The 25,682-nt window shown below is 40.6% G+C and overlaps 1 protein-coding gene across 1 annotated transcript in view; it reads left to right on the top strand.

Annotated features, from left to right (window-relative positions):
• LOC122540179 (dynein axonemal heavy chain 8-like) overlaps positions 1–25,682 on the top strand; it is a 1,249,383-nt gene that overhangs the window by 632,697 nt on the left and 591,004 nt on the right. The window contains exons 31-33 of the mRNA XM_043675521.1: positions 12,506–12,619; positions 15,382–15,444; positions 24,775–24,875. Coding sequence (XP_043531456.1) covers positions 12,506–12,619; positions 15,382–15,444; positions 24,775–24,875 — 278 coding nt within the window. The remainder of the gene's footprint in view (positions 1–12,505; positions 12,620–15,381; positions 15,445–24,774; positions 24,876–25,682) is intronic.

Genomic DNA, 25,682 nt, shown 5'->3' with positions numbered 1-25,682 from the left:
ATGTTGCACACTACAGAGAGACATAGATAAGCTGCAAAGCTGAGCTGAGAGGTGGCAAACGGAGTTTAATGCAGAAAAGTATGAGGTGATTCACTTTGGAAGGAGTAACAGGAACAGAGTATTGGGCTAATGGTAAGAGTCTTGGTAGTATGGATGAGCAGAGAGATCTCGGTGTCCATGTACTTAGATCCCTGAAAGTTGCCACCCAGGTTGATAGGGTTGTTAAGATGGCATATGATATGTTAGCTTTTATTGGTAGAGGGATTGAGTATCGGAGCCATGAGGTCACATTGCAGCTGTACAAAATTCTGGTGCGGCTGCACTTGGGACTATTGCATTCCGTTCTGGTGGCTGCATTATAGGAGGGATATGGAAGCATTGGAGATGATGCAGAGGAGATTTACCAGGATGTTGCCTGGTATGGAGGAAGGGTCTTATGAGGAAAGGCTGAGGGACTTGTGGCTGTTTTCATTAGAGAGAAGTGTTGAGAGGTGACTTAATAGAGACATACAAGATGATCAGAGGATTAGATAGGATGATGATGATTAGCTTTTTCCTTAGATGATGATGACTAGCACAAGAGGACAAAGCTTTAATTTGAGGGGTGATGGATATAGGACAGATGTCAGAGATAGGTTCTTTACTCAGAGAGTAGTAAGGGTGTGGAATGCCCAGCCTGCAACAGTAGTAGACTTTAAGGGCATTTAAACATATGGATGATAATGGAATAGTGTAGGTTAGATGGGCTTCAGATTGGTTTCATAGGTTGGCACAACATTAAGGGCCAAAGGGCCTATACTGCTTGTAATGTCCGATGTTCTATGGATGGCAGCAGGTTATTTGAGGATGTTTTGAGCTGCTCTCACCAGGCAAGTAAGCAGTATTTCATCTCACACCTGACCTGTACGTTGTGGTTAGTGGACAATCTTTAGAGAAACAAGAGGTGAGCTTCATGCCAAAGAATTCCTAATCTTTGAACTGTTCTTATAGCCACAGTAATTAAGTGTTTGATCAAGTTCAGTTATTTGTCAATGGTAACCTCAAAATGTTGATGTTGGGTGGAGTGGATTCACAATAGTAATGCCATTGAACATCAATGGGCGGTGATTAAATTCTAATATAACTTGCCACTTGTCAGCACAAGCTTGGATATTGTTCAAGTTTTGTTTCACTTGTACATGGACTGCTTCAGTATCTGAGTATCACAATCGGTGCTCAATATTATGCAAATGCCACTGAACATCACACTTCTGGAATGCCCATCGAGCAGTCATTTAATAAATTCCAGTGGAAGTGCCTATTCACTTTTGTGTTTGAATCACTTAATTGAAATGTTTGTTTTTATAAGGAATTATCCAGTAAAGTTAACTACTTTCATGAGGGCTTAGTTCAAACAAATTCAAATGATTAGTTTTGTTCTATCAAGAGTGATTTTTTTTCCGTACTGAGATGATCCAAGATAGGTAACTTTATTTTCTGTCAGCATGCTTGAGGTATACTTAGAGTCATATAGCATGGAAACAGACCCTTTAGTCCAACCAGCCCATGCCAAACATAATCCCAAACTAAACTAGTCCCATCTGCCTGATCCTGGCAGGCAGGTGGGACCCATATCCCTCCAAACCTTTCCTATTCATGTACTTATCCAAATGTCTTTCAAACGTTAGAATTGCACCCACGTCCACCGGTTCCTGAGGAAATTCATTCCACACACGAACCTCTATGGAAAAGAAATTGCCCCTCATGTCTTTTTTAAATCTTTCTCCTCTCACCCCCATTTTGAAATCCCCCATCCCTGGGAAAAGATAACTACCATTAACTCTATCTATACTCCTCATTATTTTATAGACTTTTATAAGGTCTCTTTTCAACCTCCTATCCTCCAGTGAAAAAGTCCCAGCCTTTCTAGCCTTTCCTTATAACTCAAACCTTCCACACCAACCAACATCCTGGTAAATCTCTTCTGAACCCTCTCCAGCTTAATATCCTTCCTAGAACTGGGTGACCAGAACTGTACATGGTATTCCAGAAGAGGCTTTACCTTAACATGGCTTCCTAACTCCCGTACTCAATGGACTGAGCAGTGAAGTCAAGCATGCCATGTGCTTTTTTTTTAACTACCTTATCTATTTGTGACACAAACTTAAAAGAATTGTGTACCTGCACCCCTAGATCCCTCTGTTCTATAGCACTACCCAAGGCCCTATCATTAATTGTATAAGCCCCTTGTTTTTTGTACCAGAATGCAACAACTTGCATTTACCTAGATTGAATTCCATCTTTCATTTTTCAATCCATTGACCCATTTGATCAAGATCCCTTTGTAACTTTAGAAAACCTTTCACCGTCCACTATTCCACCAATTTTGATAGGATCCACAAGCTTACTAACCATGCTATATTCTCATCCAACTCATTTACGTAAATGATAAACAAAAAGGAGAACCCAGAACTGATCCCTATGGTGACAGGCCTCCAGTCTGAAAATCAACCCTCCACCCCCATTCCATCTTCTGCCTTATACTGCATAATGTGAGAGTTTGGATACAAAGGGGAGGTATTATGTGGTGGGTAGACCATAAAAGGTATGAAGGCCTGTAGGCGATGGATTGATGGGTACAGAATATAATTAAATTGAATTAGCTTTATTGTCACATGCACTCAAATAAGTGCAGTGAAAAGTTTGCAATGTCGCCACTTATGGCACTATCTTAGGTACAAGATGCCCTGGTATAGATGCTTAATTATGTGGAACATGTTTGAAAGAATAATAAATAAAACTCCAGCATAAGAATAAAAAGGAAGAACAAAATACTTGAATTACGGTCCTTTTCACCCCAATCTGTGCCAGCACTGAGCCTCCAGACTGCACCGGCCTAAGTTTCTAGACCATACTGGGCTTCAAAGCTCAAGGCCTCACTTCAAAGCTCAAGGCCTCATCTCCCCACAGCAACCTCCAGGCCAGGACCCGCCTCCCACTATGACCTCAGTCTGGGATTCGCATCTGAGAATAGCCTCCCTTTGCCGGCCTCACCTCCAGGATTCATCTTCCCATGTCGGCCTCCAGTAGGGGACTCATCTCCCACGCTGACCTCTGATATGGGAGTCAACTCCCATACCTGCCTGGTCTGGGAATTGCCTGTGATGGCCTCCGGTCTGGGAGTCCCCTGTTCCAATCGGGCAGAATAGAGACATCATGTGCTATGTGAGAGGGTAGGTTTGGGCACAGGGGTATGATAGACTATCAAACTGAGTTGATGGGCATAGGTTGGGAGTATGAAGGCAATTGAGATGGCGACAGGTGTACAGGTTGGCAGAGCACAGGGGGCCTGAGGGGCAATGAGGGTGCACAAAGGGCATTAGGTGGCATAGAGAGTGAGGGGAATGAGGGGTGAAAGGAAGAGGAAGATTCCTTTATGCTTTAATCTTCATTTTTAAAGTTTGAACAGAGTCCTCATGCAGACTTTCGGACCAGCTCTCTCCTCAGGAATTGGCAGCCTACTCTACCCTGTGAAGATTGCCGGATAAGACCTCTATTTGGGTCAGTCCCCCTGAACTGACCCAGGAATGAAAATTGAGGCCTATGACTTCCTATTTGGTTTGGTCATTTGATATGAAGATGAAAATTTCCCGTGAATACTGTCTTACATTTTTAACATGCACCTCCAAACCACTCATTTGTATTCTACCTGACTCAAAAAGTGAATGAGACAGAAAGCAAAAACTGCAGACCCTTAGCTTAGCATCTGTCAAAAGAAAAATATTAGCTGCTGTATTTAAGAATGTTATAGCAAGGCACTTACAAAAATTTGACATAATCAGGCAATCGTGTTTAACCCACTAATCAGAGTCCTTTGGGGAAGTATCATCTGCTATGGATAAAGAGGAACCTGTTGATGTATTTATATTTCCAAAAGACGTTTAACAAACTGATACATCAAAGGTTATTAGGAGAAAGTGAGAACTGCAGATGCTAGAGATCAGAGTTGAGAGGGTGGTGCTGGAAAGTAAAAGTTCAGTTGTCAGGGTTAACATAATGTTATGGAAAGAATAGTCACTTGATCCTTCGAGCCTGCACTGCCATTCATAAGATCAGGGTTGATCTGATTTTAACCTCAACTGTACATTCCTGCTTATTCCATAGACTCACTGGCCTCTGAGAGAAATAAAATCTCATCATCTCTCTTAAATGGATGTCCCTTTATTTTTAAATTAATGATCTCTGGTTCTAGACTTTTCCACAAGAGGAAACATCCTCTCCACCTGGTCACATTATCTCCAGTGATTGTGTCAAAGTTAATTCAGCTCTGACTGTTCTAAACTCCAAAGAATAAAGGCTTACCCTTTCTCAAAGGGCAATGTGCTGCATTCAGTGTAACAAATCTCTGAATTGCTTCAAACACATTAATACCTTCTGTATGACAGTACTCCTGATGCAGTTTCATCAATGTCTAACTCTTGCAATAAACTACAATATTCTGTCAGTTTTCCTGATTACTTGATGGACCTGCATAATATCCTTCTGCAATTCATGCACTAGGACACTATTATGGGCCAGACCACACCCCACCAAAAAAGAAGACAGCCTAGAACCTAACCTTTTCCTATTTTAAAGGTAAGTGCCAGATGTTGCATTCCGGATGCAATTCATTTGTTCAAATGAGGAGATAGTGAGGTCTGCAGATGCTGGAGATCAGAGCTGAAAATGTGTTGCTGGTAAAGCACAGCAGGTCAGGCAGCATCCAAGGAACAGGAGAATCGACATTTCAGGCATGAAGGGCTTATGCCCAAAACGTCGATTCTCCTGTTCCTTGGATGCTGCCTGACCTGCTGTGCTTTACCAGCAACACATTTTCAGATTTGTTCAAATGACCAGATTTGAGGCAAAATACATTTTATTTGTACAAGTTGTTCTGTCATAATTTGGCTAGTGCAAATTGACGAATTGGAGACACTGTTGTAAAGTGCGAACTTTTAAAGCATGTATTAGTTTGAACGTGATTCCAGCTCCATTAGTTTAAATGGTCTGCTTTTGCGTAGCTTTGTTACAACATGGTGTTGCATGAGAACAGAACAACCATGTTATAGCAGAACCAACAGTAGTTAAAATCCAGCAAAAGAAAGAAGAATTTGGAACAATTTAGCTCTATTGGAAAACTTAACAGAAAAATAAAGTACTAACTATTACGAATTAACTGTTCCAATATAGTAACATTTCATAAACACACCCTTGACAAAGGCAAATTCAAAAAGCAGATTGTCTCACATCCAACTCCAGCATCATGAGGAAAAACATTCAGAGAAAATTCTGAGACATTGTAGCAGGAAGAGATGTACTGCAGCTTCCAAAGCCTTATGAGAATCCATCAACAACTGCTACTAAAAACTAAAACTCCTGATTCTGTGGGTGCTTGACCACATCCATTCAGACTATTTCTATTGTTTCATATTTCATATTGTAGTGGCTTTGGTAGATTGTTCCTTGCCTCTGCCTTAAAACCTATCTTCAAAAAAAAACAGAACAAAATACATCTCTTAAACACCAAGATCTATTTGCATCTCAAAGCTCTGCAATCTCTCACCATTTAGATTTTACACATTGTTTATTCTTTCTGCCAGAATGGATAACTCACAATTTCCCATATTATAGTTTATTTGCTAAATCTTTGTCAACTCATTAACCCATCTAAATTCCTTTTACAAGCTCCTTATGTGCTTTTCACAACTTGCTTACAAGCATTTCTTTCAGTCATCAGCAAATTTGGCAGCCACCATTAGTTCCTACATCTACATCATTTCTATAACTCGAAAAGAGTTGAGGGCCCAGCACTGACCCCTGTGACCCATCGCTTGTGAAATTCTGCCAGCCCAAAAAAATCCCACTTATTCCCACTCTCTGCTTCCTGTTAGTCAGCTAACCTTCTATCCATTTCAATATGTTACCCTCAATACCAAAAGCTTTTATTTTCCATAATAACCTTTGATTTGGTACCTTAAGCTGGGTGGCAGGGTGAAATGTGATGAGGATGTTAGGAGATTACAGGGTGACCTGGACAAGTTAGGTGAGTGGGCAGATGCATGGCAGATGCAGTTTAATGTGGATAAATGTATGGTTATCCACTTTGGTGGCAAGAACAGGAAGGCAGATTACTACCTCAATGGAATCAATTTAGGTAAAGGGGCAGTACAAAGAGATCTGGGTGTTCTTGTACACCAGTCAATGAAGGCAAGCATGCAGGTACAGCAGGTAGTGAAGAAGGCTAATAGCATGCTGGTCTTCATAACAAGAGGAATTGAGTATAGAAGCAAAGAGATGCTTCTGCAGCTGTACAGGGTCCTGGTGAGACCACACCTGGAGTACTGTGTGCAGTTCTGGTCTCCAAATTTGAGGAAAGACATTCTGGCTATTGAGGGAGTGCAGCGTAGGTTCACGAGATCAATTCCTGGAATGGCGGGATTACCTTACACTGAAAGACTGAAGCGACTGGGCTTGTATACCCTTGAGTTTAGAAGACTGAGAGGGGATCTGATTGAGACATATAAGATTATGAAAGGATTGGACACTCTGGCAGCAGGAAACATGTTTCCGCTGATGGGTGAGTGCCGAACCAGAGGACACAGCTTAAAAATACGGGGTAGACCATTTAGGACAGAGATGAGGAGAAACATCTTCACCCAGAGAGTGGTGGCTATGTGAAATGCTCTGCCCCAAAGAGCAGTGGAGGCCCAGTCTCTGGATTCATTTAAGAAAGAGTTGGATAGAGCTCTCAAAGATAGTGGAATCAAGGGTTATGGAGATAAGGCAGGAAGAGGATACTGTTTGGGAATGATCAGCCATGATTATATTGAATGGCGGTGCAGGCTCGAAGGGCTGAATGGCCTACTCCTGCACCTATTGTCTATTGTCTAATACTCTGTTCTTTTGTTCTCCCATAAAGAATGACTTCATATTTTCCCATATCATACTGCATTTGCCAACTTTTATCCACTTACATAACCTCTCAGTATAGCATCACAGAGGATTACAGCAGGGAAACAGACCTTTCAGTCCAACTCAAACATGCCCACCAAGTTTCCCAAACCAAACAAAAGAGAGCAAAAAGAGAGGCAAAAGTGGACATTGGGCCACTGGAAAATGACGCTGGAGAGATAGCAGTGGAAAACAAGGAAAACGCTGAGGAACTCGAATAATTACTTTCACATGGAAGACATGACTAGTGCCCAAAATTCAAGAGAGTGAGGGGGCAGAGCTGAGTATGGTGGCCAACACCAAGGTGAAAGTGCTGGAAAAACTGAATGGCCTGAAGGTGGATAAATCACCTACACCAGATGGACTACATCACTGAGTTCTAAGGGTGACAGCTAAAGAGACAGTGGAGGCGTTTGTGGTGATCTTTCAGGAATTGCTAGAATCAGGGAGGGTCCCAGAGGACTGAAAAATCCTAATCATTAACGTGACACCCCTGTTTAAAAAGGGAGTAAGGTAAAAGATGGAAATTTGCAGATTGATTAGCTTAACCTTGGTCATGGGTAAGATCCTGGAATCCATTGTGAGGGATGAGTTTTTTGAATACTTGGAAGTGTACAGTAAAATAGGGCAAAGTCAGTATGGATTAATCAAGGGAGGTCATGCCTGACAAATCTGCTAGAAGTCTTTGAGAAAGTAATGAGCAGGTTAGACCAAGGAGAGCCAATGGATATTCTCTACCTGGACTTCAAGAAGGCCTTTGATAAGGTGCCACAGAGGAGGCTGCTGAGTAAGATAAGGGCCCATGAGGTCAGAGATAAGGTGCTAGCATGGGTAGAAGCTTGGCTGTCAGACAGAAAGCAGAGAGTGGGGATAAAAGGGTCCTTCTCAGGATGGTGGCCAGTGACAAGTGGTGTTTGCAAGGCTCTGTGTTGGGACCACAACTTTTCACTTTATACATTAACAATCTAGATGAAGGAACTGAAGGCAATTTTGCATTTGTAGATGATACAAAGATAGTAGAGGGACAGGTAGCATTGAGGAGATTGGAGGCTGCAGAAGGTTAGGACAGGTTAGGAGAGTGGGCAAAGAATGGCAGATGGAGTACAATGTGGGAATTATATGATAGGACAAGCCAAACAGCGAACAGCCAGGGAATTCCTAGAGGCATGGCACTCATCCTCAGATTCTATCAACAAACACATCGACCTGGACCCAATATACCGGCCACTACAGCGGACAACTGGAATTGACAACCGGAAGCAGCAGAGACAAACCACTTCACAGGACGCTCCCAAGCACTGAGGATATCACCTAGACAGAGGACGAAACGACTGCAACACAAATTCCCAGCTCGGCGAACAGAACCACAACAACGAGCACCCGAGCTACAAATCTTCTCACAAACTTTGAATGTGGGAAAGTGTGAAGTCATGCACTTTGATAGGAAGAATAGAGTCATGGACTATTTTCTAAACGGGGAGAAAATTCAGAAGTCTGAAGTGTAAAGAGACTTGGGTGTTCTGGTCCAGGATTCTCTCAAGGCAAGCTTGCAGGTTGTGTCAGTAGTTAGGAAGGCAAATGCAATGATGGCATTTATTTTGAGAGGACTTGGATATAAAAGCAGGGATGTACGTCTGAGGCTCTATAAAGCTCTGGTCAGACCACACTTACAGTATAGTACACAGTTTTGGGCCTCATATCTCAGGAAAGATATACTGGCCCTGGAGCATGTTCAGTGGAGGTTCACGAGAATGGTCCCAGAAATGAAAAACTTAGCATATGAGGACTGTTTTGAGTACTCTGGGTTTATACCTGATGGAATTTAAAAGGATGAGGGGGGGATCTAATGAAACTTACAGAATACTGAATGGCTTGGACAGAGTAGATATTGGGAAAATGTTTCCCTTGGTAGGAGAGACTAGGACCTGAGGGCACAGCCTTAGAGTAAAGGGAAGACCTTTTAGAACTGAAGAATGGAGAAACTTCTTCAGCCAGAGAGTGATAAATCTATGGAATTCATTGTCACAGAAGGCAGTGGAGGCCAGGTCATTGAGTCTATTTAAGACGGAGTTAGGTAGGTTCTTGAGTATAAAGGAGATCAAGGATTATGAAGGGGGAAAACTGGAGAGTGGGGTTGAGAAACTTATCAGCCATAATTGTTTGGTGGAGCAAACTTGATGGGCTGAATGGTGTAATTTCTGCTCTTATGTCCTTTGGCCTTAAAAATCCCCACTTACCTGTGTGTATGGCCCATATTCCTCTAAACCTTTGCTATCCATGTACCAGTCCAAATGCTTTTTAAATGTTGTAACTGAAACTGGCAGTTCATTTCACATACGAACCACCATCAGTTTATAGTTCACATGCTTCTCCTTACAGCCTTTCTTGAATACAGACATAACATTAGCCTTCCTCCAGTTCTCCGGTACCACACCTGTGGCTATCGATGAGACAAATGTATCTGTTAGGAGCCCCACAATTTTTTCCCTAATTTCCTTGAATGCACTTGATCGTGTCCCGGAAATTTATCCACCTTTATGTTTTTTTTAATCTCCAGCTCCTCCTCTTTAGTAATGTGAGCTGCTTTCAGGTCATCAATATTTATTTCCGCAAGTTCTATAGCCTCCATGTCTTTCTCCGCAGTAAAAAACTGATGTTAAATATTCTTTTAATATCTCTCCCATCTCCTATGGTTTCACACATAAATGACCTCGTTTATCTTTAAAGGGCCCTATTGTCTCCTGAGTTGATCTTTTGCTCTTAACGCACTTATAGAATCTTTTGGATTATCCTTAACCTTATCTCCAAGGCTATCTCATATCACCTTTCAGTCCTCCTGATTTCCCTTTTAAGAATGCCCCTACACCTCTTGTATGTGCTAAGAAATTTACATGATCCCAGTTGTCAACACCTAACATATGCCTCTTTTTTGATGTTGTCTCCCATCCTTCCTGGTGTCAAAAATATGATAAATCCTATAATAGGGCTCTTTGAAAAAGCAATACAATTAATAAGAATCGATACATTTTTATGAAAGTGAAGTCAAATTATCTTTCAAATTAGAGTCATAGAAACATCACTTTTTAAACTTTTTTTCCACTTTGCACTTCGTTTCTGCCCATTTTTCTGTCATTTGCAAATTTGACTACAGTAAATTCACTTCCTTCCACCAAGGTATTAATATGTTTTGTAAACAATTGTGGACCCTGTGGAACTCCACTGGTTAAAGCTTGTGAACCAGAAAAATATCTCTTTTTTTTTCCCAGTCTCTGTTTCCTGCCCATTAGCCCATTCTCAATCCAAGTCAATGTGCTACCTCCAATGCCGTGAACTCTTATTATTTAACATTTTGTGAAGCATTTTGTCGAATTTCTTGTGGAAGTCAAAAAACAATGCATCTACTGGTTCCCCTCTATTCACTATGGTTGGGCCTTCCTCAAAAACTCCAATAAGTTAGACAGGCACAAATTTCATTTCACAAAGCCTTGCTGATTCTTCTTGATTTGATTATGATTTTCCAAAATGCTGTTATTACTTCCTTAATAATTGATTCCAACATTTTCCAACAATAGATTGGAATTAGAAGTAGCTTTATTGTCATATGTATTCAAATGGGCACAGTGAAAAGTGTACACGTTGCTGCTTATGGTGCCAGCTCAGGTACAAAGATCCCAAATTACATCTTCTTCAGTTTGGGAGATCAGGAGATCACCAGGCAGAGAGGACGCCATGCCATGTTGTCGAGAGAGAGAGAGGCATATAGACGGTGTAAGATATTGAGGGAAAGAGTGAAATATTGAGAGATTGGAACATCGAGGGAGGGAGGGAGATATTGAGTGAGTAGGAAATTGAGGAAAAGAGCAGGACATTGAGTGAGTGGGACATTGAGGGAGACAGGCTGATATTGTGGGAGTGAGATATTGAGAGAGGCAGGTGGACATTGTGGGAGTGGGATATTGAGGGAGGCAGGTGGACATTGTGGGAGTGGGATATTGAGCTTCTTTGCCATGCAGAGAGATTGGGAATGTTTTGTCTTTCTACTATTTACTTCCCTCCCTTTTTGAATAGGAATGTCAATTTGACAGTTTCCAAAACTCCAGGACTTTTAGAAAATTATAACAATGCATCCACTTTCTCTGTAGCTACTTCATTTCAGATCCTTGAATGTAATCCTTCAGGACTAGGGGATTTATCTGCCCTTCAGCCCATTAGCTTGTCTTATCCTACTTCTGCGGTGCTGGTGATAGTATTTAATTCCTCCCCTGTCTTCTTTAGTATTAGCAGGATACTTGAAGTATCTTCCACTATAAAGCCTAGTGCAAAATATCATTTAACACCGCTTCCATTTCCTATTTACCCAGTAACTATTTACCCAGTTCATTTTCTAAGAAGCCGATGTTCTCTTTAACCTCTCTCTTCCTTTCCATATATTTAAGGAAGCTATTATTGTCAGTGTTTGCATTCCTTGTTAGTTTGCCCTCATAGTTTATTTTCTTTATCATCTCTTTAGTCTTCCTTACTGGATTCTGAATTTATCGGATCTTTCACTGACTTTTGCCTCTTTACATGCTTTTTCTCTCTGCTTTATACTGTCCTTAGCCATGGCTGGTGTATCCCTCTCAAACATTTTTCTCCTTACTGGGATGTATTTTTGCTGAGAGTAATGAATTGCCTCCTTAAGTTTCTGCCACGGCTTGCTCACTGTCTTTCCTGCTTATCTATTTTCCCAGTCCACTTTAGCTGATTCTATCTTCGCTTCACTATAATTTCATCGAACCGAATTAAACACAATCATTTCTTACCCATGTTTTTCACAATCAAAACAAATATTAACTTCTATCCTGTTATGATCATTACTTTCTGGTGGATCTTTTAATTTGAAGTTGTCTATTAAACCAACCTTATTACCCATTACCAGATCCAGGATTCCTATTCTGGGCAACTCCAGTGCATTAGATCACCATATGCTGCACTCCTCCCTGCCCCAGACATTGCTGACCATCTCATTCATACGCGCACTTTTGCACAAAAGGCTAGGCAAGGAGTAGGATGTTGAAGGACAAAGGGCAATGGTATCACATTAACAATAGCCCTATCTAAACCTTATTCAGCTCAAGGGATCGATTAGCTCAATTGGCTGGATTTTGATGCAGCATGATAGTGCTTGTCGAGATGCATGTCTTTCATTGGATGTCAGCTAAGTGGTAAGATGTTCCAAGAAGGGAGAATTATATGATGGGAAAAATATTGGATGAGAGGGACACCATAGGTTGTTATTGCAGCAAGAAAGCTTGCAAGATTTCATGATGAAAAACCTTCCAAAAACCTCGGCTCAACGCAGGTCAATAACCTTGGATTAGATAGTATTTAGACATATTAACCAATAGATTCTTTCAGTTTTTATAGCAAAACCTATTACTCTATTTCACTGATCTTTTCAACTGGTTGTTTGTTTTAAACTACCCATGATTAACTTGACGCAAAACAATTGCAGGGCTTATCTTTGACACTGTGGTATAATTGTTTGTCCTAACAGAGAAATGTGCAGGATGAATTGGTCCAAGTCCAACCCAAATTTAAGGCTAATCTGCTGGAGTCTGTAGATGTTTTCCAGAAAGAAGTGCTCAAATATGGACGACAATATGAAAGGGTAAGCTTTTCTGTAAAAATCAATATTAAACCAACTTAATGTTACAAAATAGATTAATGTAGAGTCGGCATGCCACTCTTTTCTCTGTCTGCAGGGTCAGCAATCAATTTGTCATAATTTTAAATCACAATTCACGCCCAATTGGGCAAGTGCAAGTTCAGAGGTTTGAGATGTGGGATTAAAATGAAAATTGAAAAATTCAAATGTCCTGACCAGATATATCCAGGAACACTTGCAAGAGGCAGAGCAGGAATTGTGGGGTCCTTGGCTGATTTTTTTGCATCATTGTTAGCCACGGGTGAGGTCCCAGAAGACTGAAGGGTAATGAATGTTGTGCCCTTATTCAAAAAGGGCTACAAAGGAAAACCTGGGAACTGGTCAACCCATAAGCCTAACATCTGTGATAGGTAAATTACTTGTGAAGATTCTGAGATAAGATATACATGCATTTGGAAAGACAGGGTTTAATTAGGAATAGTCAGCATGGCTTTGTGCATGGGAGATCATGTATCACACATTTATTAGAGCTCTTTGATGAAGTGACCAGGAAGGTTGACGAAGGCAGGGTAATAGACGTAGTCCATGTTTGACTCATTTTGAAAATTGGTGAGAGCAATTGCCACCGAACTGCAGACCAACTACCGTAGAGCCAGAGAGCTAACTGCCCATCTAACATCTTTCTCTCAAAGAAATAAGAAGGTACCCTCTATCAAAACACACCTTTTCCTGTAAAAACAGTAAAAAGTAAGACAACCTAGGGAGATCAGCAGACGGAACATTGAAGACAGTGGACAATATAGAGACTGTGTAGACTTGAGATTAAGTTAATGTAGTGTTTAATAATTGTGTTAATGGAGCAGCATTTTTAGAGTTGGGGTCAGATAGGAATTAGTTAATAAAAGGGGGCTTGGACTTTTAATACTTTTTGTTTAGTGTTCTGTTATGAAAATAAATTGTTATTTTTCTTTAAATATTGCAAATTGCAAGTACTCCTACACTCCCTTAAACTTTTAACAGATTACAAGGTGAGGCACACCTTTCTGGTTATTTGATTTTATTTAACAGAGGGGTTTGGCTCTGCATTGTAACAGCATATATAGACTTCCACATCCTCCAAAGAAACATTGTACTTGTTCAGGAAATTGGTGAAACCATCTTTCAGGCTTTCCCCCAGAGTCTTTGGGGGAGAAGGATTTAAAAGATGATTTGGAAGATGATGAATCAAGCAAATAAGATTTTAGCTTTTCCCTTACCTAAATGGTTCAATATCTTGATCCTTCCAAGGATAAGGGCAAGTCTAGAGAGTGAAAAGTGAAGTAGTCATGGCTCCAGTGTATGAGAGAATATTTGTGTCTATGTAGAGTAAAGGAATTTTGTAAGTGTAGGAGATAGTATATTCAAGGGAATAATTATATTTCTTTATAGCTACAGCTAAGAACAATTTCCCATTGTGACATTAATTATCTTAGAGGTTCCTCTGAAAGGTCTATTGATGCCAGGCAGACCCAGGAAGAATGTTAAAAACAATGTCAAGAAGTCTTGAATATGGGAGCGGCACGGTAGCTCAGTGTTAGCACTGCTGCCTTACAGCGCCAGAGACAGGGGTTCAATTCCCGCCTCAGGCAACTATGTGGAGTTTGCACATTCTCCCCATATCTGCGTGGGTTTCCTCTGGGTGATCCGGTTCCCCCCCACAGTCCAAAGATGTGCAGGTTAGGGGAATTGGCCATGCTAAATTGCCCGTAGTGTTAGGTGGATTAGTCAGGGGTAAATATAGGGGGGTGGGTTACTCTTCGGAGGGTCGGTGTGGACTTGTTGGGCCGAAGGGCCTGTTTCCACACTGTATGTAATCTAATCTAATGTTGAACACTTCTTCTACTTCATCAGCCATCTCTCTCAGTAGGCCATCATTGACATGGAGATCCTGCATCAAAATAGTTAAGCCAGTTCCGCATTCTATGAACTACTCAGCCAGTGATTTATTTTTTTAAACAAAGAACACTGCAAGCCACAAATAGCCTGGAGTACAGACCAGTTCCTGTCATCACTTTCTGTGTTTTGGTAAACATAAATGGGCTATCAGCAATCCATAAAACTGCCACATAAAGTCCACCAGCTACCTCAATTGCACGCCTGTATACAAGGGAAAGAGTGTCAAACAAACACTAGTACATTTCTTAAAGGCAGCTCAATATGTATTCATTCAAAACTTGTCCTTTCCAAGCTCTCAAATGGACTCCAAGCTCTCAAAAGGGAGAACAAAGAAAATGCTGTAAAAATACTCTGAAGCTCTCCTTGAAGAGAGACACCATTAACATCAATGATTGGAAAGAGCTTGCTACCAATTATTCCAAATGTCAACAATTTTTCCATCATTCTGCAACATAGTTTGAGTTTAAATGCCTTAATTATGAGGTAGAAGCAGCAGAGAAGAAAATAGAAGAAAGCAAATCCTGCTCTCTGGATCCTATTATCTTGTGAAATGTCCCACAATGTGATGGTCTGGTTTTGGTATTTGAGTTACGTGAAGCTCTATAAGAGAAGCCAGGTAACTGTCACCTTTGAATTGAAGGACAACAGCGATAGCTGATAAGTTTAAAGCTCTCTCTAAACATAAGGTGTTAATTTTAGTCTTGGTTTACACTTGGTAACATTATCTTTATATTTTGATTATTAGTTTGAGATTCCATTAAAGAAATTCATTGTTGTTTCTCTACATGTCGACACTTCTGTGAACATTGTGTTATATTATCTTGTTTTAGGAAGGTCCAATGGTTGCAGGTATTCCACCTGCAGAAGCCAGTACCAGATTACAGATTTTTCAGGTAAGAGTTAATTTTCAGAGCAATGCATTAATGAAAAGAAATTATGCATTGGAAAAAAAAATCTTGGCCAAATCTTCCAATCTCCACATACTCAAAGATTGGGTGTATGACTGAAGTTGTGCATCAGGACACTGAGGAAATCCTGATACATTGGAAAAAAAACATTTTCTTTCTTATTTTTGTGCTTTTTAACATTGTTAAAAGGATTAAAAATATTGCTACTACATGTTCTGGAAAAAGTAAGTAATTTAATACTAATTGCAAGATTAGCTGCTTGTTTAAGCATTGTTATCATTGTTACCTATTCTCATTGGAAAGAAGAAGGCTAAGAGAGGATTTGATAGAGACATACAAGATGATCAGAGGATTAGATAGGATAGACAGTGAAAGTCTTTTTCCTAGGATGATGACGTCAGCTTGTACGAGGGGGCATAACTACAAATTGAGGGGTGATAGATTTAAGACAGATGTAAGAGACATGTTCTTTACTCAGAGGGTAAGGGCGTGGAGTGCCCTATCTGCCAATGTAGCTAACTCAGCCACAGTAGGGAGATTTAAACAATCCTTGGATAAGCACATAGATGATGATGGGATAGTGTCGGGGATGAGCTCAGATTAGTTCACAGGTCGTCGCATTGAAGGTGTGAGCTTCCCTGAGTGAGGTTATCTGTGCCACAATGGTCAGACTGATTCTAATCTAAAAAACGGATTTACAGAATCTTACATGGATTTGTGCAGTTTTTGAGCAAAGTAAAATGTCATTCTGCAAGTACAGATTCACCCCACAAACTTATGTGTGTGTGTGGCTGGGGGAGTGGGGGGGTAGGCGTGTTATGGGTGTCTGTGAGAGAGTGTGTGTATGTCTCTGAGTCTGAGTGTAAAGGGGTATAAGTCTGTGAGAGGGTCAGTGTGTGAGTGTATGTGTGAGCATATGAGAGAGGGTTTGTGTCTTTATCCAGGTTTTTTTCAATATATAATTTCAGTTACAACACACTGTAAACTTTTGCTATAAATTCTGTGTCTTACAATCTTATACTCCCCATCTGATGAAGGAGCAGCACTCTGAAGGCTAGTGCTTCCAATTAAATCTGTTAGACGATAACCTGCTGTTGTGTGATTTTTAACTTTATACACCCTAGTCCAACACCAGCATCTCTAAATCATGATCACTCAAAGTTAAATCTGCAAGGACATTTCTCTTCAGCTTAAAGAAAAACAAATATTCAGCCTGGAGCCCAGTTATTAGATGGTAAATATTCAGCCTGGAGCCCAGTTACAAGTGGAGTTCCGCAGGGATCAGTTCTGGGTCCTCTGCTGTTTGTAATTTTTATTAATGACTTAGATGAGGGAGTCGAAGGGTGGGTCAGTAAATTTGCAGATGATACGAAGATAGGTGGAGTTGTGGACAGTGAGGGGGGCTGTTGTCGCTGCAGAGGGACTTAGATATGATGCAGAGTTGGGCTGAGGAGTGGCAGATGGAGTTCAACCCTGCCAAGTGTGAGGTTGTGCATTTTGGAAGGACAAATAAGAATGCGGAATACAGGGTTAACGGTAGGGTTCTTAGTGAGGTGGAGGAAGAGAGGGATCTTGGGGTCTATGTTCATAGGTCTTTGAAAGTTGCCACTCAGGTGGATAGAGCTTGTCAGAAGGCCTATGGTGTATTAGCGTTCATTAGCAGAGGGATTGAATTCAAGAGTCATGAAGTGATGTTGCAACTCAACAGAATTTTGGTTAGGCCACATTTGGAGTACTGTGTGGAGTTCTGGTCGCCTCACTTTAGGAAAGATGTGGAAGCTTTGGAGAGGGTGCAGAGAAGATTTACCAGGATGTTGCCTGGAATGGAGAGGAAGTCGTACGAGGATAGGTTGAGAGTTCTCGGCCTTTTCTCGTTGGAACGGCGAAGGATGAGGGGTGACTTGATAGGGGTTTATAAGATGATCAGAGGAATAGATAGAGTAGACAGTCAGAAACTTTTTCCCCGGGTACAACAGAGTGTTACAAGGGGACATAAATTTAAGGTGAAGGGTGGAAGGTATAGGGGAGATGTCAGGGGTGGGTTCTTTACCCAGAGAGTGGTGGGGGCATGGAATGCGCTGCCCGTGGGAGTGGTAGAGTCGGAATCATTGGCGACCTTTAAGCGGCATTTGGATAGGTACATGGATGGGTACTTAATCTAGGTTAGAAGTTCGGCACAACATCGTGGGCCGAAGGGCCTGTTCTGTGCTGTATTGTTCTATGTTCTATGTTCTATGTTCTAGATTTCAGAACTGTTCATCAAATCTTTGAGGCCCCATTATTTATCATATTTCTCAAACAATCTAAGATAAGCAAAGGTCAATTAGTGCACTAAATGCATTCACCCTACATCCAGACATCAAAAGGTATTTTTCAAATAAATTTCCATACTTTCAGGAATGCTCTTAAGTTAATTAATAACTTCAGGTGTACAGATAACACACAAGCTACTAATTTAAAATCAGAAATCCAAGCTTACAGGAACTAACATTAAAATTTATACATATAAATGCCACAGTTTAAATCACAAAGATGTGTCAACATTGGTACTGGATTTTACAAAATACACAGTACCTAGTTTACCCTACAAAGTCCTCCTTACTGATATCTGGAGAATTATCCCAAGTTGTGGCAGTTGTCCCAGAGACTTTTTGATAGACAGCTTAACACAGTTAGACTCAGGTCTTTGTATGTTTCAGACAATGCCACATCTCATCATCGTTACAAGGCATCCCTGTCTGAGTAGAATACATGTGATCGGACAGTGCTGTTAATTTGAGAAAATGAATTTGGTTATTTCTCGACATTGATTTCTAACCCCATGAAGCCAGGGTCAAAAGTTTTTTTTTTAAATTTTGAGGGCTCAAAATTGTATAGAGGATGAATTTTTGATCTTTGGGAACTACATATTTTAGTTTTCTGATTCAGTATGTGGATGTACCTATGAGAGAAGGCATAAAACCTGACCTACTCTTGGAAAATAAGATAGGGCAGGTGACTGAGGTGTCAGTGGGGGAGCACTTTGGAGCCAGCGACCATAATTCTATTCGTTTTAAAATAGTGGTGGAAAAGGATAGACCAGATCTAAAAGTTTGAAGTTCTAAATTGGAGAAAAGCCAATTTTGACGGTATTAGGCAAGAACTTTCAAAAGCTGATTGGGGGCAGATGTTCACAGGTGAAGCGGTGGTTGGAAAATGGGAAGCCCTCAAAAACAATATAACAAGAGTGCAGATGCAGTATATTCCTGTTAGGGTGAAAGGAAAGGCTAGTAGGTATAGAGAATGCAGGATGACTAAAGAAATTGAGGGTTTGGTTAAGAAAAAGAAGGAAACATATGTCAAGTGTAGATAGGATAGATCAAGTGAATCCTTGGAAGAGTATAAAGGCAGTAGGGGTAAACCCAAGTGGGAAATCAGGAAGGCAAAAAGAGGACGTGAGATAGCTTTGGCAAATAGAGTATGAAGAATCCAAAGGGTTTTTACAAATACATTAAGGTCAAAAGGGTAGTTAGGGAGAGAATAGGGCCCCGCAAAGATCAGCAAGGCAGCCTTTGTGTGGAGCCGCAGGAGATGGGGGAGGAATTGAGCAAGTATTTTGCATCTGTGTTTACTGTGGAAAAGGACATGGAAGATATAGAATGAAGGGAAATAGATGAGATATCTTGAAAAATGTGCATATCATAGGGGAGGAGATCTTGAAACGCATAACAGTGGATGAATCCCCAGGGCCTGATCAGGTGTACCCTTGAACTCTGTGGGAAGCTAGGGAAGTAATTGTTGGGTTTCTTGCTGAGATATTCTTATCATCGCTAGTCACAATTGAGGTACCAGAAGACTTTGGTGCCACTATTTAAGAAAGGTGGTAAGGACAAGCCAGGGAACTATAGACCAGTGAGCCTGAGGTTGGTGGTGGGCAAGTTGTTGGAGGGAATCCTGAGCTCAGGATGTATATGCATTTGGAAAGGCAGGGACTGAATAGGGATAGTCAACATGGCTTTGTGCGTGGGAAATCATGTCTCACAAACTTGATTGAGTTTTTTGAAGAAGTAACAAAGAGGATTGATGAGGGCAGAGCGGTAGTCATGATCTATATGGACTTCAGTAAGGCGTTCGACAAGGTTTTCCATGAGAGACTGATTAGCAAGGTTAGATCTCATGGAATACAGGGAGAATTGACCATTTAGAAACTGAACTGGCTCAAAGGTAGAAGGCAAAGGGAGTGGTGGAGGGTTGTTCATCAGAATGGAGAGCTGTGACCAATGGAGTGCCACAAGGATCGTTGCTAAGTCCACTACTTTTCATCATTTATATAAATGATTTGGATGTCGACATCAGAGGTATAGTTAGTAAGTTTCCAGATGACACCAAAACTGGAGATGTAGTGGACAGTGAAGAAGGTTACCTCAGATTATTACGGGATCTTGATCAGATGGGCCAATGGGCTGAGGAGTGGCAGATGAAGTTTAATTTAGATAAATGCGAGGTGCTGCATTTTGGGAAAGCAAACCTTAGCAGAACTTATACATTTATTGGTAAGGTCCTAGGGTGTGTTGCTGAACAAAGATACCTTGGAGTGCAGGTTCATAGCTCCTTGAAAGTAGAATCAAGGTAGATAGGATAGTGAAAAAAAGAGTATTGAGTATAGGAGTTGGGAGGTCTTGTTGCGGCTGTACAGGACATTGGTTAGGCCACTTTTGGAATATTGTGTGCAATTCTGGTCTCCTTCCTATTGGAAGGATATTGTGAAACTTGAAGGTGTTCAGAAAAGATTTGCAAAGGTGTTGCCAGGCTTGGAGCATTTGAGCTATAGAGAGAGGTTGAATAGGCTGCGGCTATTTTCCCTGGAGCATCGGAGGCTGAGGGGTGACCTTATAGGTTTATAAAATCATGAGGGGCATGGATAGGGTAAATAGACAAAGTCGTTTCCCTGGGGTTGGGGAGTCCAGAACTAGAGAACGTACATTTAGGGTGAGAGGAAAAAGATGGAAAAGAGACCTAAGGGGCAACGTTTTCACACAGGGTGGTACTTGTATGGAATGAGCTGCCAGAGGAAGTGGTGGAGGCAACATTTAAAAGGCATCTGGGTGGGTATATGAATAGGAAGGGTTTAGATGGATATGGGACAAGTGCTGGCAGGCGGGACTAGATTGGGTCAGGATATCTGGTCAGCATGGACAAGTTGGGCCAAAAGGTCTGTTTCCAAGTTGTTCATCTCCAAGACTCTAAATTATTCATTTCCTATACCCCACTGTACTTGAATTGGTATAAAGCAACAGGAATAAGTTACTAACAAATTTTTTTTTAATGAAATAATTCACACACTTGTACACAAGATAGAAATCATATTAAACACTTTCTGAAGACTGGTTAATCACAGCTAATGCAATTCTATCATAAATGCTGATAAAATGAAACAAAGCAACTATATACCCTTAGTATTTGATTCCAAATTTAAATTTAACAACGGAAACAGTGGTAGTTACAATAGAATTCATTGCATTTCTTCCCCTTATTGTAACTCATGAACATATGCAAACTTAAGCTAGATATTCCATACTAATTTGAACAAATTAGTTAACTGAATGATTTCATGTTTTCCAGACTTCTATTTACCTAAGTATTCCTTTGCTGGTAGGTTTTATCTCTATTTTTTGAAACCCCTTTCTCCATGCTTTGACTTGCAGCCTTATTTCTAACTATCTGCCCCTCCGGTTACAGTCTCTACCTCCCACTTTTGCAATCATAGCCTCCTTCTACCAACCACTCTGTCCAGACTCCTGCTTTTCCCCTTTGGGTTTTGTCTCCATTCCCTAATAGTTGACCTCATCTTAACTCTTTACAAACCCGTCCTTCTCAACTATTTGCATCCCTCTTTCTCTCTGTCCCATTTGGAGCCCACTTGTATACCAATTGTCATCCCTCATGCTCTCTTGAAACCTCTTCTTCCCTTTTTGCAGCCCCTTACTTCTCCGCTTCTCCTCCCTTTGCGGCCCTCTCATTCATCCCCCTTTAAAGACCACATATTTTTATTTTGTGTTTTCAAAGCATGTAAACTGAAATGAGAAAGAGTTTTAAAAGTAAAGTTTGAAAAGGTGGCTTACATTCTGGAAGCTGATAACCTAACACCCATTGTAGGCACTGTCATAGTAACTGAAGTTTGAGTTACAGATAATTTGGAACCAAGGGGTGTGCAGATGCAGCTTTTCCTGGAAAAAAGAGGTTGATTGCTGAATGGACTAGTGACCAGTTATCAAGGTTAGAGATCTTTTTGTCTGCCAACAACTTTATAGTTAGTTTTCAGGTGAGTGAACAGCATGGAACTGGGAAACAATTGACAGAAAGACAGAGAGGGAGAAGTGTGTGATTCTTACCCAGCTCAGGAGCAGTCTCTCTGTTCTCTGCAGTCAAAACTCACTGTCGAAAAGTGTGGTGCTGGAAAAGTACAGCCGGTCAGGCAGCATCTGAGGAGCAGGAGAGTCGATGTTTCGAGCATGAGCTCTTCATTAGGAATCCTCGGATCCTGCTCCTTGGATGATGCCTGTCCAACTTTGCTGTTCCAGCAACATACTTCTTGACTCTGATCTCCAGCATTTGCAGTCCTCACTTTCTCTGAGTCAAAACTCACTGGAAAACTGAAGAAAACCAGTTTATCTTTCTTGCAATAGTTGTTGTAAACCATGACTTTTAAATGATAAGTCAGAGACTTTTTAAGAAATAGCCAGCCAGCATCTGAATAAGATAATGAAAGCAACATGCTGACCCTCTGCCAAACAATCCATTTTGCCCTGTCTGTTTGTCTGTTTTTGTATGTATAAGAGGTAGTATATGAAAGGATTAGAGTTTCAATTAGTAGCATTACATGCCAACATTTTATAATTGTTTCCCTGCAGCTAGAGCTTTTTACTTTAATAAATATTGACTCTTGTTCAGTAGAAACATTTGCTCAGTGTTTTATACTAATATGGATCTGAAAGTTAGGTAAACTGGGGATTTTACATACTTTATCATGAGCCTTCTGGAAGTCCACATAAACAACATCCATTGACTTACCTGTGTCCACCATCTTTGTCATCTCTTCAAAAAACTCAATGAGGTTTGTCAGGTATAACCCACCCTTCATGAATTCATGCTGACACTCCCTGATTAACTGAATTTTTTTGAGGTGATCAGTTATCTTATCCTTGATTATAGATTCCAACAATTTTCACACCACAGCTGTTAGGCTAACTTGTCTATAATTCCCTGGTTTCCCTCTGTTACCCCTCTTAATGAGCGGCATGACATGAGCATATTTCCAATCCAGAGGTACAACTCCTGAATCCAGGGAACTGAAAGATTATGGTGAGGGCAACAGGAATGTGCTCTCCTATCTCCTTTAATATCCATGGATGGAAATCATCATGTCCTGGGGATTTGTGACTCTTCAGTTCCATTAATTTCCCCATTACTGATGATTTACATAAATTACTTTTATTTAGACCGTGTCCCTCTCTTAATTTCTTTGGGACATCTGGCAAGCTTTCTCCTTTCTGCTGGGAATACTGAAGCAAAATAATCATTCAGCATGTTTCCATTTCCCCATGGACTTGACAATATTCCCACTCTCAGCCTTCAGTTGGCCAATAGTACTCTAAACTAGCCTTCACATTTAGCCTTCATACAACTATAAAATCTCTTCTTCCTGTCTTTTATGTCTCTTGCAGATTTTCTTTCATAATCCATTTTAGCCACTCTTGTAAGTCACTCTGTGGCCCTTTGTTTATCTTTGTTTTTGTCCCATTCTGTGGTATGTGTACTGTTCCTCACATTTTAATAAGCCCTTTCTCTTAATTTTATGCTGGTACTTGCCTCCTTAGATGTCCATGGCTGTATTTTCTGTGAGGAGGGACTTTTCCATGGGTATAAACAGCTTCTGGATAGCATTAAATGTTTCTTTGAACACCTTCCAAAATTCCTTGATTATTTTACCTATTAGCAACGCTTTCCAGTTTACTGTGGACAATCTCTGCCTCATCCTATTAAAGTCTGCATGACTTCAACCCAGAATTCTAGAGCCATTTTTTTGTTTGTCACTTATGAACGCGACATGAAATTCAATCACATTATACTCACTATTTGACAGATGCTCATGAATGTTTAGGTCACTAATCAAGACAGACTTACTGCTCATTACTAGATCCAAAATTGCTTGTCCCCTTATCGCATCCAAGACTTATTGCTGCAGGAAACTGTCCAGACACTCTCTGGAAACTTACACCCTTTCTGGCAGGTTCTCATCTGTCTAACTACTGTCTAACTAAGTTCAGCATAAACTCCTTGCTCTTGTACCAAATGCCTGAACAAAGAGACCTGGGACCGAAAGTTCTTTGAAAGTGGAGTCGCAGATAAATAGGACAGGGAAGAAGGCATTTAGTAAGCTTGCCTTTATTGATCAGTGCATTAAGTGTAGGAATTGAGAGGTCATGCTGCAGCTGTACAGGGCATTGGTAAGTCTACCTTTGCAACACTACATGCAATTCTGGTCTCCCTGCAACAGGAAGGATGTTGTGAAACTTAAAATGGCTCAGAAAAGATTTACAAGGATGTTGCCAGGATCAGAGGATTTGAGCGATATGGAGAGACTGGACAGGCTAGGACTGTTTTCCCTGGAGCATCAGAGGCTAAGTAGCAACCTTATAAAAAATTTATAAAATCATAAGGGCCATAGATAGCATAAATAGCTAAGGTCTTTTTTCCTGTTGGGGGGAGTCCAAAACAAGAGATCATTGATTTAAGGTAAGAGGAGAAAGATTTAAAAGGGAGCTAAGGGGTAATTTTTTCAAGCTGACGGTGGTGCGGGTGTGGAATAAACTACTAGAGGAAGTGGTAAAGGTTGGTGCAATAGCAACAATTAAAAGGCATCTGGATGGGTAAATGATAGGAAGAGTTTAGAGGGATATGGTCCAAATGCTGGCAAATGGGACTAGGTTAATTTAAGATATCTGGTCACATGGAAATCTTGGACAAAAGATTTGCCTACAACTCTATGACTCTACTAATTAAACCTAAAATACCACATGTTTAATTAATTGCTCTCTGTACCTGAGATGGATAGCTTGGGCTAAAATACAATCAGACCTAACCTAATTTAATGATAGAATAGAGTTGAGGGACTGTATGGTCTACTCCAGCTGCAGTTCGAATCAGCAACTTAAACTTATATGAGAACAAACAAAATTTAAAAATTTGCAGGTAAGAGGAAGGAATGTAATCTATGATCATAATGCTAAGAATCAGTAACGCAACCACTAATCCTCATTTCATAAATTATTTCAGAGTTGGTTTGATGACTTATGGAGAAAGTTTGTGACATACTCATCTGGAGAGCGTTTATTTGGATTGCCAGTTCAAGACTATGAAATACTGCAGAAAAATAAGTAAGTTGTATTTCATCTGTGATAGGTGTGAGTGAATTAATGCCCTGAATACTATGTAAGGACTATTTTTTAAAAAAAATTGAATATTCTTATGGACCAGGCAGACCTCCTCAAAATATTTTAAGTAGGTAGCCCAGACCCTAACTTCTAATTATTTTAAAGGCAGACATGAAGAGAATATTCCAGGTGTGATGCAGCTGATCAAACCACTCAGCTTTAAGCAAAACAGAATTTATTTAAACAAAACAGTTGAACCACAAATAAAAGAAAACGGAATTTAGAACAACTTAGTTATTGGAAAACTTAACTGACCTGGCACAGTAATCTAACTAAGGAGCTGTTCTAATTCCCATAATACCCCATAACCACAACCATTAGCAAAAGGTAAATTCTAACAGAGGTCCTTACAGCTTGGAGAGATTTCAGAGAGAAAAGTCAGTCAAAAATCATCTGCTGAAACTTGGAACTTTTCTGTGCACAGCAGCAGCTTCTCTGCTAGAGCTACCAGCAACTTTTCACTGTTACAACTAAACCAAACTGTAACAAAGCTGAACTGGGAGAACTGGCCACTCCCCTGCCATTGTTAAACTAGGGTCCTTACAAACGTTTTGGTACCTCTGCCTTTTCAACCTCTCTTTAAAAAACCCAGGGACAAAATTGCTTTGTTAAAGTGACAGTATCGTCACACCTTCCCCAATACAGTTTCACTATACAAAGGTGGCTTCATTTTAAACCCTTTAGTCTTACTGTATTAGGAGAAAGTGACGACTGCAGATGCTGGAGATCAGAGCTTAAAAATGTGTTGCT

This window comes from Chiloscyllium plagiosum, chromosome 3 (genome assembly GCF_004010195.1).
Source record: "Chiloscyllium plagiosum isolate BGI_BamShark_2017 chromosome 3, ASM401019v2, whole genome shotgun sequence".
In the NCBI taxonomy this organism is placed as follows: Eukaryota; Metazoa; Chordata; class Chondrichthyes; order Orectolobiformes; family Hemiscylliidae; genus Chiloscyllium; species Chiloscyllium plagiosum.
This window is presented reverse-complemented; position numbering and strand designations above follow the sequence as displayed.